Genomic DNA, 15,932 nt, shown 5'->3' with positions numbered 1-15,932 from the left:
ACTAACTGAGCCCCTGAGGTGCCCCAAGTCTGAATCCATCACTTCCCAAGGCCCTTTACAGAGTGTGCTCCCTGACAGTGTTCCATCATCGCCTGTCCCCCTCTGGAGACTTCAGCAGCCCTGGATGCCCTTCAGTTTTTGAAACACACCAAGTGTGTCTGTCTGTCAACATCTCCTTCCCTCCCCCATGGCTCATTCTGCCTGACTTGCACTGCCCTATCTCATCCCCGCACCTGGCTCCCCCCACCATCCCCCAACAGAGCCCTCATCCTTCTGATCTCGGTTAAAGCCATCGTCCTCTTAAAATGCCTTGTCTGTAGCACACGCACACACCAGAAATATGCCACTGCCATTTTTCTGACGAGGGAAACCTGCTCTTGGCATTCACAGCACTTATTACTATTATTCTTTTGTTGTTTGCCAATTTTGTCTCCCCTGCTGGTTTATCAGCTCTGTGGGAGAAGAAACCATGCCTGTCTGGGTACCCCCTGCATGCCCCGAAAAGAATGACAAAGACATGGCTGCTATCGTACTTCCAAAGACAATCTAATAACATGGAAAAGTGCTTAAGATACTATGGTATATGAGAAAGCGGTTTACAGAATTCTATCTCACATAAGCGCGAGGAGTCCAAGTTTCAAAATATATAAAATTTATATATGTTCAAAATATTATAAGAAAACATATACCAAGGCATTAACAAGGATGGCATGATTATACTTTTTTGTATGGAGAATCTGGGGACAGAAATATACTAAATACAGAAATATACTAAATAATATATACTATGCTAACAATGGGCAACCATAATACAGGGTAAAAGAACAGAAAACGTGTTGTCAAGATGAAGAATAAAGTAGGGCTAGCAAAACATTCATTGATTTAATAATCAGAACAGAACGAAGAACACTGTTTGGATACATGTGTCACTATTCCAGTCAGATCCCATTACGGTTGTGGCCCATTCGGCTCCAACAGGTCACAACTAGGGAGTGAAAAACCAGCAGCCTAGGGGAGTGGTTCCTAAGCTGGCTGGACGAGAGAATCACCTGGGCAGTAAAAAGGCTTAACACATCAGAACCTCCAGAAGGTGTATATTTTAAAAGCTGGGTAATTCTTATACAAGCTAAATTTGGGACCTGCCAGCCTAGAATAAATCAAGAAGTTAAAGAAGAGGTTCCTTTTCAGGGAAGGTTTCAGATAAAACAGGAACTAAGAAGGGATGCAACCAGTAACACACTCTGCCACCAGCCAGGGCCTAGTGCAAATCAACGAGCAATTAGGAAGTTCCCATGGGATGGAAAAATCCCGTCATCATACTCTGGTTTGTTCAACCACATACGTGATTCATATACCAACAGCAACAGTACATCTCAGAGTAGCACTTGACCTACTCAGGACTCAGCCTTGGCCCACTTGCCTTTCCAGCCAAACACACCAAAGCCATGGAAAAAAAAAAAAAACAAAACAAAAAAAACCAAACCCCACCATGGAGCAGAGGAGGGCAAATAAAAAGACAAAGGTCTCTGAACTCCTGCCCTCCAACTGGGACACCCAATTCAAACCTTCGTCTTCACTGGAACACGTGAACTCTTTCCTTCTAGGCCATTCTACAAGTGCATCCTGGAGAAGATGAGATATCAAGAGGGAAGAGAGAATTCACAGGGAGAGAATTCACTGAAAGAAATGGTAGAAACTGACCCATATGCACTAAAAAGTTAAACTGTTTAGATCAGTTTGGTGTGGAGGCAAAACATCACATGTATCTCAGTAAATCCCAAGGGCATGGAAACAACTGTTCATACCTATGATCATGATGATCTGAGTCACGGAGAAAAAAGTTAAACTGCATTCTTTATGTTCCACATAAGGAGGCAAAAATGAGATAGCACTGCCATTTGGGCACCCTTAATGTGTTACGAACAACAACTCACCTGTTGTCTCGTTTGATGAACTGACCTTGTAGCAAAGATTAGTCCCATTTTAAGACTATAGAGGCCCAGAGAACAGATGTAAATGGAGGCAGAAGTTATATAGTATATAATACAGCCATGTTTAAATCTGGATAACTGAATTATTTCCTTTGCTCGTTATTTTATACCATGCTACCACCTTTTAAATCACTTTGGTTGGAAATATTTCTTTCTTCCTTCCTTCCTTCTTCTCTGTCTTTTTTTAAAGTCCTAGAACCTAATGCAGGGCTTGAACTCACAACTCTGAGATCAAGACCTGAGCTGAGATCAAGAGGCAAACACTGAACTGGCTGAGCCACCCAGGTGCTCCTGGTTGGAAATACTGCTAATTGGGTATGTTGGCAAGGATAAAAGTCATATGGAAAACAATCACCCAGAAGAGTGGTTTTCAAAAACTGGTTCCCCCCCCAAAGTGATAGCATATCCTCCCAAACAAAAATGTCTTAGAACCCCAACATGTGAGAAGCAGAGCTGCTGTGTCGGAAGCAGATGCAAGCAGGGGGCCTGAAGTCCAATTCCATCCCCCACCGAATGGAAGACTCTGCTTCTCAGGCACCTCCATGGCCGGGGACACCACAGAACGCAGATTTAAAAAAAAAAAAAAAAAAAAAAAAAAACAGAAAACCAGCACCTATCTAAACGGGCTTAGTCACCGAATCAGCTATATAGAAGCATGTCCCTTAGAGACATTCAGCGGAGTTACAAAGCTATATAAAGGCATCACGATGCTGGTAAAAAAAAAAAAAATGGAGTCAATTTGCTAAGGTAAGCGACGGCTCAAGACTGAAGTACCAATGAATTGTGTTTTCCTCTTACATGATGTTAGACTTCCTGTGTCTGAGGTCTCCAAGTCTTTTGGAAGAAAAGATGTCTAACCATTTTGCAGAAACTCATATATTTTAGTGGGTTTTTTTTCCCCCCAAGAGTAATGATAGTTTCATTTTCCTATCTACCCAAAGACTAAAGTCACAACAACAACAACAAATCAGATTATATAATTATATAAAAATACAGTAAATACATAGCTCAGGCAGGAATCAAACATGCAGAAATATTATGCATTCATATTCGTTCGAGAAATTTTGTCCTTAATGCCTGGCAGTAAGCCTTCGGAGACATAGAGCACTATCTCCTCGAGGATAAGGTCCTTGCCCTCAGGACTTAGAGATCAGAAGCCGGGCACAAATATGACAGGACAGGTTGAATGCGGTGAGAAACTCCTCGTAGTTGTACGTACTGACATCTATTCTACAGGCCTGTTATTTTGCTGATTTTTTTTGCTTTTTTGTTTTTTTCATAAGGGTATCTCAGTTATAAGGAACATAGGCCAGGATGGCAGAATCAAGCTAACTCTACCCCATTAACGAGGACTAGTCTTAGAATGAATTTAAAATGACCTAGATGTCCATAAAAGCCAAAACTAAAACATTGAGCAACGCTAGGGTTACCCAAAATTAAATGTAAGCTTTTTTTAAAATCGAGTTTTGACTTTTCTTTTAATTGACTATCAAATTTTTCTTGACTTTATATTGAACACAAAGCCGTGGTGTGAGATAGAGCCATTCGCCATCACCCTGACCCCGCTACGGCTGATCCTCTATTGTACAAGTGACTCAAAGCAGACTTTGTGGTTGGAGGGGGAAAAAAATTGTTTGAGTTTCTCTTGGTGTTTGCTTCATTGTTTTAGATGAAGCCATTTTTTGACTAATTCATTTGCTTCTAGCGCTGATGTGACCCTTGTGTATATAAGTGGTGTTCTCCCCCCCAACCTCACTCCCAACCACGTCTCAGTAATACGGCTGTGGGAGATATACGGAGGAGAGGAATGGAAGCAAAGTTCTGTTTGTTCCTCAGTATATTTTTCCATCTACTCCAGAAATTTTGTTTTTATAACTATGAATTGGCCTGTGTCTTTTCCGGAAAAAGCTATGTTCAGTAAGTAGTAAACAACCATTTTATTAAAGCAAAATAGCTTTACTAGAGTCAATCTCATTAAAGTGAAATTCATTTCTATACTGTGAATAGTATAGAAATACATACTATAGTATAACATCGTATAGTATAGTGTATACTATAGTATAGTATTGTATAGTATAGTATAGTATACTTCTAAATGGAAATGAAGGAGGTCTTGTTCAGATGTCATAGTGACCAGTCCCACAAGAATAGTTGTGCTTGGAATATAAATTGGGATATTTCCAGGGGTGAGGCTAGACAATGAGACTGAAAGGTGAGCAGAATACCGAGGAACTAGATGATACTCCTGAATCCCTTCTCCATCAACTGAAGTCAATTATCAGAACCCTTTACTTTAAAATGGTCTACTGTCCACAAAAGTAGACTGTTCTATTTCACCAAAACAGCCGTGATTAGTTCCCAGGCTACCTCACGAATGTCTCTTTAACCCACGATGGAATGACCATAGTATTCACCACGGAGTCTGGGGGCTGAGTCTTGGAAGTTCTGTAATTAGACACAAGATAAAGGGGAAAAAAAAAATCCATTTCCTCTTCTAGGCCCAAAGATGAGCCACAGATAAATTTTTTCACGGAGCAAAGGTTCTCTCGGACACCCACCCCCGCCATCAGAGCCTGCCTCCTAAGAACAAACTGCGTTCATACTATATCCTGCCCATCCCTTCCCCCCACCCTCACTGATCTCCATTCTCTGTCCCAGGTCTGCCTTATCCCTGAACAGTTAAGTGCTGCAAAATTATTTCTCAGAAATTAAATTCTCCGTCCCCCCTAACTGATCTTGAGGCATGAGAGAGAAAGATTTGAGCAAATTGACACCAAAGTAAGAGAATTCTTATCAGCTTAACTCAATCTCCAGTTGGGAGAATTTGGGGGCAGCATAAGACGGGAATGAAAAAAGTGCAGGCAATGGGGGGATATTCTGAGTGATGGAAGCTGGCTAGTCGCAGGGCCAGCCCACTCGTGCCGAGCATGGGTGGTGAGAGAGAAAAAAGGAAGGCCAGCCCAGTGGAGGGCATCAGCAGCAAGGCCCGTGCAAAGGGTTGTTTCCCAGATGCCATTCCTCTACTCCAACAAGGGTCTGCTTACGTTCTACCCCTTCCACAGAGTGTGCCCTCCCTACTCCCAATCCCATTTTCTCGCTTTCTGAATTCTCTCCAAGCTCTAGCACTTAACACGTGAGTGCTCAGTTATACTGTCACCACTATTCTCTTTTTAAAGATTTTATTTATTTATTTGTCAGACAGAGAGAGGGAGAGAGAGCACAAGCAGGGGAAGCAGCAGGCAAAGGGAGAGGGAGAACCAGGCTCCCCACCAAGCAGGGAGCCCAGAGGTGGGGCTCGATCCCAGGACCCTGGGATCATGACCTGAGCCCAAGGCAGACGCTTAACCCACTGAGCCACCCAGGCGTCCCATCAGTATTCCCTTTTTAAAATACGTGGTTTATTGATTCCTTCTCTCTAAGAAGCCCTTAAAACAACAGACTGTCTGCACTATCCATTTTTGGCTCAATTACATTCTACTTTACACTGATGCAACGACTAAGGTATCTTTTCCTCCCAATTCAGCTACCCTCCAAAGAGTGACTTTTTAAAAAGTAACCCTCGCCGAAGTTCAGAGACAATATAGGTGGTTTGGGGAATAAGAGAAGAATAAATGAAACAAGATGGGATCGGGAGGGAGACAAACTGAGGGTTGCCGGGGGGAGGGGGTATGGAGAGGGTGGTTGGGTTATGGACACTGGGGAGGGTATGTGCTATGGTGAGTGCTGTGAACTGTGTAAACCTGGCGACTCACAGACCCGTATCCCTGGGGCTAATAATACATTATATGTTAATTAAAAAAATTAAAATTTTTAAAAAAAAAGTAACCCTCACCAATGTACCCACTTTAGTGATAAGCACACAGAAAGAATTGAAGCAGCTGAGAGCTTTAAAGCCACGAGGTTATACTAAAAGTATATAAGGTCTATAATGCTAAGCGAAATAAGTCTGTCAGAGAAAGGCAAATACCGATGATCACACTCATATGCGGAACTGAAGAAAGAAACAAAACAAAGGGGAAAAAACAAGAGAGAAAAATTAAAAAAAAAAAAAAGACTCTTAATTACGGGGAACTGATGGTTACCAGAGGGGAGGGGGCTGGGGAGACGAGGGAAATAGGTGATGGGGATGAAGGAGGGCACTTGTCATGAGCACCGGGGGCTGGTACGGAACTGTTGAATCCCTGTACTGTACACCTGCAACTAATTATCACACTGTATGTTAACCAGCTGAAATTAAAATAAAAACTTAAAATATATACATACACACACACAGACTCTATAATTGATTAAGGAAATGAGTTACAGATTTTTTTTTTTAAAGACTCTACTTAAAGTTCATCCCCCAGCTATGGTACCTGCGGATTTCGGGCACCAATGTCACCAACTTTTGTGGAAGCACAGAACAGTAGACACGAAGAATAACATATTCTGGAATACTTAGAACTGATTTCCCTTTTCCAAAAGGTTATGACTTTCAGAAACCCAACAGTGTACACCTGGAGGGAGCAGGATCATGGGTACGTTTAGAGTGACGGTGACGGAGGGAACTGGGGATAGCAAGAGCACTTGGTCCACCAGCCCGGATTGAGAGGGGACCGAGGGGAGAGAGACAGGGGACCCCCTACTGAGGATCTACTTCCCAGAGACTGGAGTTGGGTACCATCTTCGTGCTTTACAGGGGCTATAATCCAAGCTTCCCAATAACATCATCTGTGCAGATGAAGAAACCGAGGCTCAGGGAGGCTAAGTAACTTGTCTAAGACCACGTGGATGGTAGTAAGTGGACAGAGACAGGACTAAGGTCCAGATCTGTTCATCTCCAGTGCTCTTGCCTCTCCAAGAGGTAACTCCAAGCTCATCTGGAATATTTTGTCCCGCAAATATAACCAAAACAAATGGATCTGTCTTAGTGAGGAAGGAAGAGGTGAAAATAGCAAGCTGTGGATCATTATGAGGTCAGGGCAGGGAGACGAGGTCATGGGGGAAGGATTCAGGAAGACAGTTAACTGTAGTAGAGAGGGAATTGTGTACCAAGCACTGACCAGGCACTTTTTACACATCATGTGATTTCATCCTAATAACCCTAAAAAGCAGTCATTTTACATGTAAGGAAACTGAAATTTAGGGATGTTAACTTACCCCAAGTCATAATGCTAAAAAAAGTGAAAGGGAAGCTGGGATTTGAACTTAGTCAGTTGGGTCTCAAAGCCCATGTGCTCTTTCCACCGCGCCCGGTGCCCCGAACAAGCAATGCTCTCCCAGTTCTTCTTCCCATAAATGCCCAAAACTAAAATTTGGGTAACACTGTTCTATTAAGAGATTTAACCAGAAATTACATAGCAGATGAACTGAAAGGAGCCTGCTTCCCATCATCTTGACCAAGGAATTTAATAGATAAAAAGAGGCTGTGACCTTCTGAACCTATGTATGAACACAGCTGACATTCTTATAAGCCATGTCACTGAGGTTCATCAACAGGTAATCCACCCAGTAAGGCTGGAGCCATGGTTGACAGCAAATTTCCCCACCAGATGGACCCAGCCAATGGCTGGGCAATGGCTCAACCCAGTCTCAACGGCCACCCAGCAATAGATGACAGAGAATCGTATAAAACGGAACCAGTCTTTGGGATAGGATTCTTTTCACTGAGCTGACTTAGACGCAGGTGGGAAGGTCAACCAACAGATCTCCCCATGCCAACAACTTACAGGTGGACCGCTAAACAGATTTCCAACTACACCAGATTCGCCATCTTCTGTCCCCACATTAAGCAGGAAAGTCAAAGTTTATCTCTTTCTGTAGAAGGAGAGCCCTTCAGAAAATGCAATGAATCGCACCAGTAGCAGCTTTCTGAGGGCCCGATTCCACCCACATCTGGCTCTACTTGGGAGCTAAATTCAGCAGAAGTCTCCAGGGTCAACAAATGACCCTGAATAAAAATAGTCTTGGAAATCTGTCACAGAGAAGGAAAGGAAGCAAGACGGCAGGGTGATTCACTCCAAATGGCAGCTCCAAAACCCAAGTTCTCATTTCTGTCCCAATACGAAGCCAACGTGCAAAACAGGCACGGAGCAAGCTGTCCTTTTCTGAGCGCCTCTAAAAGTGGTTGCCAAAGAATTTCACATGGAAGCCAGAAAGATTTAGTGGGCCATTCACCTCGCCTACAAACCTAACCGCAGCTCCTTCTAACTAGAACTCTGAACCAACTGCAGAGTTACCCTTGCTCTAAGACCACCTAGAGTACCAAAGGTTTTGCCCCCCGGCAGGAAAGAGGGACCCTTTGTCTCACCAAATTTTCCAAATGACCGAGCAGTCACAGAGAAAAAGCACAGAGGTGGCGTGGTGTGGGCGAGTGTGTGCGTGTGTGTAAGCACGTGCGTACATAATTCCATAATTCATCCACCCCCCAACAAGTAAGCTGTATTAAAATAACTACGGGGGGGCGCCTGGGTGGCTCAGTGGTTTAAGCCTCTGCCTTCGGCTCAGGTCATGATCTCAGGGTCCTGGGATCGAGTCCCGCATTGGGCTCTCTGCTCGGCAGGGAGCCTGCTTCCTCCTCTCTCTCTCTCTCTGCCTGCCTCTCTGCCTACTTGTGATCTTTGTCTGTCAAATAAATAAATATAAAAAAAATAAAATCTTTAAAAAAAAAATAATAACTACGGGGAACCTGGATGGCTCAGTTAAATGGCTGCCCTCAGCTCAGTTTGGGATTCCAGGATCCCAGGGTCCTGGGATTGAGTCCCACTTTGGGCTCCCTACTCAACGGGGAGACTGCTTCTCCCTTTCCCTGCTGCTCCCCTTGCTTGTGCTCTCTTGCTCTCTCTCTGCAAATGAATAAATAAAACTTAAAAAAAAATAACTACAATATTTTGAGAAGACTATATGCTTTTTTAAGAATTCCACTGGTTGAAGAACAATCAACCAATATTTGACTGCTTAATGAACATGTTTAAAAATGTATTGAACACATAGGTGCCCAGCATGGCAGGAAACACAAGGGGACCTGAGATGGGTTTACTTCACTGCCACCCACTTGCACTGTCCCCTCCCAAAGCCCTGTATCTAATTTGGCATTCACAGTTTATACTCTTTTTCTTAAACCTGCCCCCCTCCAAACAGTAATGAGTTTTCAGGCTCACAGAGCCTGAGCTGGACCCACCGGATGACACTCTGTCTTTAAGGAGCTCACTGCTGGGTGGGAAGGCAGGCATGCCTTCCCATGCAGGTCACATCGACATAACCTGATACATCCTCTCCAACAGTTGGGACCAAGTGTCCAGGTGTCCCCGGTAGAGTAGAATGAACCCTGACTTGGAGGACTGGGAAAGGCTTCGAAGGACTCATCTCAAAAGATGAGTAAGAGTGACAGGCAGAGTACGTGAGCAGGGAAGGAGGAAGACATTCCTGGGAGCAAGAACAACTGAGGCCCACTGGCCTCAGCTGGGGACAATTTGCCCCCCTCCACAGGGGACATCTGGCAATATCTGGAAACATTTTCAGCTGTCATAAACGGGAGGCAAGTGGTACTATTGGCATCAGGTGGGTAGAGACCAGGGATGCTGGTAAACATCCTATGCACAGGACAGCCCCCCAAAATAAAGAACTATCCAAGGCCAAGTGTAAAAAGCACTCAGTTGAGAAGCCCTGGTCTAAGCAAAGGTGTAACAGACACACTGTGTTCAGTTAAAAGTAGGAAGTTGTGGTGCGCCTGGGTGGCTCAGTGGGTTAAAGCCTCTGCCTTCAGCTCAGGTCATGATCCCAGTGTCCTGGGATCGAGCCCCGCATCGGGCTCTCTGCTTGGCAGGGAGCCTGCTTCCTCCTCTCTCTCTCTCTCTGCCTGCCTCTCTCCCTACCTGTGATCTCTATCTGTCAAATAAATAAATAAATAAATAAATAAATAAATAAATAAATAAAGTAGGAAGTTGCCCGTAACTTTGGCAAACAGTGTTTCAAATGACTGCTTTTTATGGAAGAAAAAAAACCAGTAAGGAAAGAGGGGAGGAAAAGTTAGATTTCCAAGGAGCCAAGATACGAGGCTGAGCAGACGCCTTATTCTCAGAACGGGAGCCATCACCAACAAAATTAGGAAACTGGACCCTGGAAGCCTGCGGGGTATTTCACCGCCCTGGGAAGTGAAAAGCACATCTGTCTGGGATGCGGTCCTCGGCCCGGGCCCAGCCCTGAGCAGCAGCCTGCTTTCTCCTTTTTGCACACAGGACTAAGCGGGGCCTGAGGCGGCATGGGGAGGACCAGTTGTCCCATGTAGCTTACTCTCCCAGGATTCTCAGTGTGAGAGAGGGTGCAAAGTTGCTGCTAATGCCGGCAGAGCTCAAGTACAGGAATGGCCCAGCAAAGGGTTCCGGGTCCCAAAGGAAGTGGCTGTACAGAAAGCAGAATACGGTGAGCAAGCTGTGGCTGGCGGCACAAGTGGTCATCGGGGCTGTTGGCAGGAGCCAGGCCTGACCATGAAGGCAGGAGGTGTCCTGTGTAGGAATCTTACTCCTGGGCACAGACCCTTGACAATGCAGCGAGGAGCTCACCACCACCACCAAAACCACCAGCACTTCCACCTCCACCAAAAAGGAAAAAAGAAATAGAACAGCTCTCCCCCGGGGCAAAGGACTTCTAGGAGAGAAAGCAAGCAGCCTTCAAAATACCAGCAGTTTTTCCTGTCAGGGTAAGAAACAGAAGTTGAAACTCCTTCACAGATATACTAACTCACACTAATCCATATCATCCCTTAAATCTGGCCTCATCCAGACTCACAAGCACACACACACACACACACACCCCTACACCAATTTTGGAAAATAATAACAGTACGAGAAAAGTTACATCAATTGTAGATGTCTACAAATCAACTGTTAGCTCCAAGAGGGGAAAAGGAGGTCAGCATAGTAGCAAAGTGAAAAGATAATTCTAAATGAATGCCATAAAAGCTTAGAAGAAGTAACTTTTTTCCTCTTTTTCTTCTTGCTGTACAGAAAGTGTTGTCACAAGGAATGTGTTACGTGCCCGGTGTTATGCTGGGGGCGGCTATCAGGAAATTACAATCAGGTTTGGATGACACAGACCCCTGGAACCAGTGTCACCTTCAGTACCTTATGTCACCGACCAGAAATGAAGAGCGCTGCGCAGAAGAGCCAGTGGGGGGGTTGGGGGTGCGGTATGGGGTGCGGTGCAGAAGGCAGGACCTTCCTGACGGAAGTGAGAGAAGGAGCCACAGTCTGGGGAAGCCACGAATGATCGGGCTCATGAACACACATCCACCGAAAGATCAAACACGCAGATTTTGCCCATATACAACCATTAATTACACTGTGTATGGCCCAACCGCCCATGTTCCAGGAGATGAAAACACTTCAACATCAAGAGCACTGGGACCTGCACTGTTTGTCACCTTTTGCAAAGTGAAACAAATGTTTCAAGGGTCACAACAGCATGAGTTCGGAAGCTCATACAGCTAAACACTAGAACAGTCTGCAGGGATAACAGGGGGAAAGGAAATCCAAACTATCAGAGAGAGAGGATTGCTTTCCACCTGGGTAATCGGGATTTACAATGGAAGAGGAGGGCAAGGGTACGGCTACCGGGAACCTACTACTCCCAGCTTATAAGTAAACCATGACCAATCACCAAAGCTGTGCACTGAGAATTGCAGCCAGTGCTCAGGGTCATGAAGGATACACACAGATGACACACGTACAGATACCTGTGCATGTCTGCACGGCCAGGATCTTGACTGACTTGGTGACTGGGTGTAAAGGCAGCCCTAGAAATCCAGGCATTAGCTCATGACTGGCTATAATTGGCCAATGAGTTGGTGAATCTACCCACAAGTCCCCAACACCAACTCCTTTCTCTCCAGACAACTTAGCATGTTCACTACCACCCAAACAGAATCAGCTGCTTTCATGCCTCCACTCCTCTGTTCATGCCACTGCATCCACCTGGAATGTTCTCCACCTAGACAAACCCTACCCATCCTTAGCAACTCATCTGAACCTCTCTCCTTCTCTGTGCTGTGTTTTTGAACCAGGCAAAAGCACCTCTCCCTCTCCTGAGCTTCAGAACAATTAGTGTGTACAATTTGTTGGCAAAGAATCACTTAAGCTCCACAAAGCTTAACTCTCCTATTGTCGTCTTGATTTATTATTTAAATCAAGAGGAATTTCCACCTTTCTCCCGGTCTTTATTGGTATTGTCACCTCTTTGAGAGATAAGGATACATCTTACAGTTCTTGGGATCCTCCCACCTTACCTCCTGAAATACCTTGCACAATGTAGAAACTGCAAGGTTAAGTTAGGCTCACTTTAATAACGTTTAAGATTCAGATGTCACGCCTAGAGAGTTTGGAACCAGTAATACGTAAAAGCAGAAAAAATAAGTGCTGAAAAATCTTGATGATCCTCACTATTTTACAAATTAAGAAACCGAGACACAGAGACTGGCTTGAGGTCAGCTTGTAATAGTTAGGTGTAGAACTCAGACCTATGCCCCTGCTCCACACTCTGGGACATAGCAAAGCCTGGAGAAGAGCAGAAGACGACCGTACGGGGTTTGCAATCCCCCAAATTAAAAGCTTTCTTTAAATTCTTAAGTTAAAATGAACAGGGGTAATTACTACTGAGAAGTGGGGTTAGTTAAGCTTTCAAACCTAAATCATGATCTTCACTTTATAAACTTATGGAGTGAGATTTAGTTATAAACCTTGTAAGAAATAGGGGTAGAACTTCCAGGAACCACCGCCCACCCCTGCCCTCCAAAGTCAGTTATGTTGAAGCTCCATTTACTGTAATGTTTAACAACAACAACAACAACAACAAAAGTCAAAACTACTTTAAAGTTCTGTTTACATATTACTCTATCAGGAGAGAAATAATCACATGTAGTAGAGGTTCTAAAATAAATTCGCCTTGGAAGCCCATTTCAGGGCGTTGAGTTGTGACTACATTTTCAAGGATGTCAGGAACACAAGGACTCCATCCATAACTCCTTGAAAAAAACTGAAAGCATGAATGCCTTGTCAAATTCAGACAGTTTATCTTGGCACTGGCAAGCAGAGCAGTCTCTTCGATGTCTGGAAACGTGTCTAATTACGTTTAGAGAGTTAACTAAAAAACAGCCAGTGTCCCGGAACAGACAGCTCAGGGACCACTACTGCATAGCATCCTGAGTGACATGATGGATCTACGCCAGGAAAAAAAAAAAAAAAAAAAAGAGGAGAAAAAGAAAACCAAGTGTGAAACCGGGATGAGACCCGAATCTCTCTACAAAACAATCCTCCCGTCTTCCCAGGGCTTTCGTGGCCGCCACAACTCTCCCTAAAGTTAGCGTTTTCCTTTACTTTTGTTTCCATGAGGTCACCCGGCCCGCCCACATCACTTACCTGGGGCAGCGAGCTAGTCGGCCCTGCCCCAAGCGCTGCCTCCAGCCCGCACACCCCTCGCACCCCTACACCCTCCCCCCCGAGTCCGGACTGCACCCAGGCCACCCGTCTCCCGAGGGCGCAGCCCTGGGGCTCGGCACGCCCCTCACCCCCCTAGACAGCCGCACCCCCGGGCGTCCTCCTTGGGGAAGGCGCAACCACAGAGCTCGGCGGGCCACCGGACACCCCCATCCCGACGCACCCCATCCCTCCAGTTTGGCCCCTGACACCTCCAATCCCGCTGCACCGCAAGGGCGCCCCTTCTCGGGAAAGCGCAGGCTCCCGCCGCGAAGCACGGCCGCTCCGCCCTCACCTGAGCCGGAGGTTGGCCATGAACTCGGGCATGGAGACGGTGTCCATCAGAACGAAGTCCGCCTTGCCGAACTCCAGGCTCTCCTGCTCCGCCATGGCGCCAGCGTACGGGCTCAGGTGGGCGCAGACGGGCTCAGGTGGGCGCGATCGGGCCGCAGGGGCCGGCGGGGGGCGCGCGGCGAGCTCGGGAGGGGCCGGGATGGGGCCGCGGCGCGGGGCGCGGGGCCGCGGGGGAGGCGGTGCCGAGCGCCGGTCGGCGGGTCTGGGCCGGACGGAGGCCGCCCCGCTGCTCCCCGGCGCGCTCTCGGCCGGCGCGGCGCACCCAGCAGTTTCCGCTTCTCCCGCCGCAGCTGCCGGGAGCAGTGGGGGTCGGGATTCTGAGACGGAGACGGCGGCGGCTGGTCCCGCCTCTGGCCTTGCTCTGGCCCCGGCCCCGCCCCGGCCCCGCCCCGGCCCCGCCCCGCCCCCGCCCCGCCCCCGCCCCTCCCCGCCCCGCCTACTGAGCCGCCGCTGCGGCGCAGGCAGCCGCCTCCTCACCTGGGCGGCGCGCACGCGCGGGGCGGTGGCGCGCGCCGGCCCCAGCTAGGTCGGCGGGGCGCAGCGCCCCCTGGGGACGGGCGCTGGGATCTCAGGGAGGCGACGCGGAGGAGCGCGGACGTAGGAGAGTGGGGTGGAATCAGGTTTCCTGAATTGCCTGCTCCGCGGTGTTTGATGGCTGCAAGCTGAGTTACAGAAGTAGCTCGCGGAGCTTTTTGCGGGGACAATTCCTTAGGATTCTACCACCTTGCCGCGAAGCCCTCCTGTTCCTCTGCTCACGTCCTTTCCATCCTCAAAATGACGGTTCGTTCACAGACTGAGAGTAATAATAGCCAACACTTGGGGGACACTTAAAATGCCCAGAGCTTTTCTAAGCGCCTTAGGGAATTCAAGTAACTCGCCACACCGCTGGGAAGTGGGGAAGCTGCAGTTTCATCTAGGTCACTCGACTTAGAAGCCGCATGGCAGAATGCTTTCCTTCCTCAGTGCTCCGTGGTCCACCTTTCTGTTGCGCTCATCTGAGCACGCGGCCTTATGTTACTAAGAAGTTTTTAATAGATGTATGTTCCACCTCCCTAGGGTTATTGTAGACTTCTTGAGCGTGGGGCCATGGCCTAAATTGCTTCATATCCCCGTTGGCACTCACCAAGTAACTATCATGCTGCCTTGCACGTGTAGATACGAAATCTGCTCTGGTTCAGTGGAGAGGAATGAGTTCTAAGTGGTCTCCAACTGACAGATGCGCTGGTTGAGCTTGGAAAAGTCTTTTTGAACTTCGACTACATTTTTCCCGATGAAAATATATTATAAATGACTTTCTAAGGCAGCTGCACCGCTTCGGCTGTGTGTTTCCATTAAGACCATCTTCTAGGAAATCTAGAGGCTCCCAAGGACCTGGCTGGGCTCCAACTCTCTGGCTGAATTTGAGATGAGTAAACCCGGCGGAAGGACCCTGCTCGAGGGTTGCTTCAGCTGCCAACAACCCACACGAGCCAAGAGAGAGGGGAGGGAAGCTTGATCACCTCTGGAGGGAACACCTCTGCCATAAGAAAGCCATCCCCAACCCCGTCACAGGAAGAGCCTGGTTGCAGTCTACCATTAGCAGCCTTCTTCTTCAGAAGACACCTCTCTGGATCTCAGTGTCCTCATTTTGGAATAAGACCCCTAGGCTAGCACTTTCCAAGGTAGGACTGTCTTTTGCTTGGGTCATTATGGAGGCCGGTCAGGAATTGCATAATATGGTACATTCCTGAAATGTTTGTTTTGGCGTGTTGTAAAGTAAGTAGAACTGAATTTCAAAAATAAAAGGAAGAAATCATAAATTTTGTGCAAATTGGAGCGACCAGGGACTCCACTCAATGACCCATTGGAAATGGATGCATGTGTATTCTCTGAGCCCTGGGCTTGTTAGAGCAAAAGTCATTCGACAGTGGGTAGGATCTACAATGGGATGTAGCTGGGATTTTTCAAATGGCCAAAGCAAAGGAACTCTTGTTTTTTATCAATATCTTGTATAGGAACCTGATGTATACATATACACAACATCTGCAAAGCGCATTTTATAAATTTATAAGCCCAAATAAATATAAAATCCAGGATGAGACCAATGAGGCTCTTTTGAAGAATCCCTATCTGTCGGTTGGGGATCACCATCCCCTTAAAT

The 15,932-nt window shown here is 46.7% G+C and overlaps 1 protein-coding gene across 1 annotated transcript in view; it reads right to left on the bottom strand.

The window, feature by feature from the left end:
• Positions 1-13,856, bottom strand: part of MYO1D (myosin ID) — a 339,305-nt gene extending 325,449 nt beyond the window's left edge. The window contains exon 1 of the mRNA XM_045986348.1: positions 13,734-13,856. Coding sequence (XP_045842304.1) covers positions 13,734-13,828 — 95 coding nt within the window. The 5' untranslated portion in view covers positions 13,829-13,856. The remainder of the gene's footprint in view (positions 1-13,733) is intronic.
• Positions 13,857-15,932: the final 2,076 nt, after the last annotated feature.

This window comes from Meles meles, chromosome 18 (assembly GCF_922984935.1).
Source record: "Meles meles chromosome 18, mMelMel3.1 paternal haplotype, whole genome shotgun sequence".
NCBI classification, from domain to species: domain Eukaryota; kingdom Metazoa; phylum Chordata; class Mammalia; order Carnivora; family Mustelidae; genus Meles; species Meles meles.
Note: the sequence above shows the minus strand (reverse complement) of the source record. Positions and strands in the feature narration are given on the sequence as shown.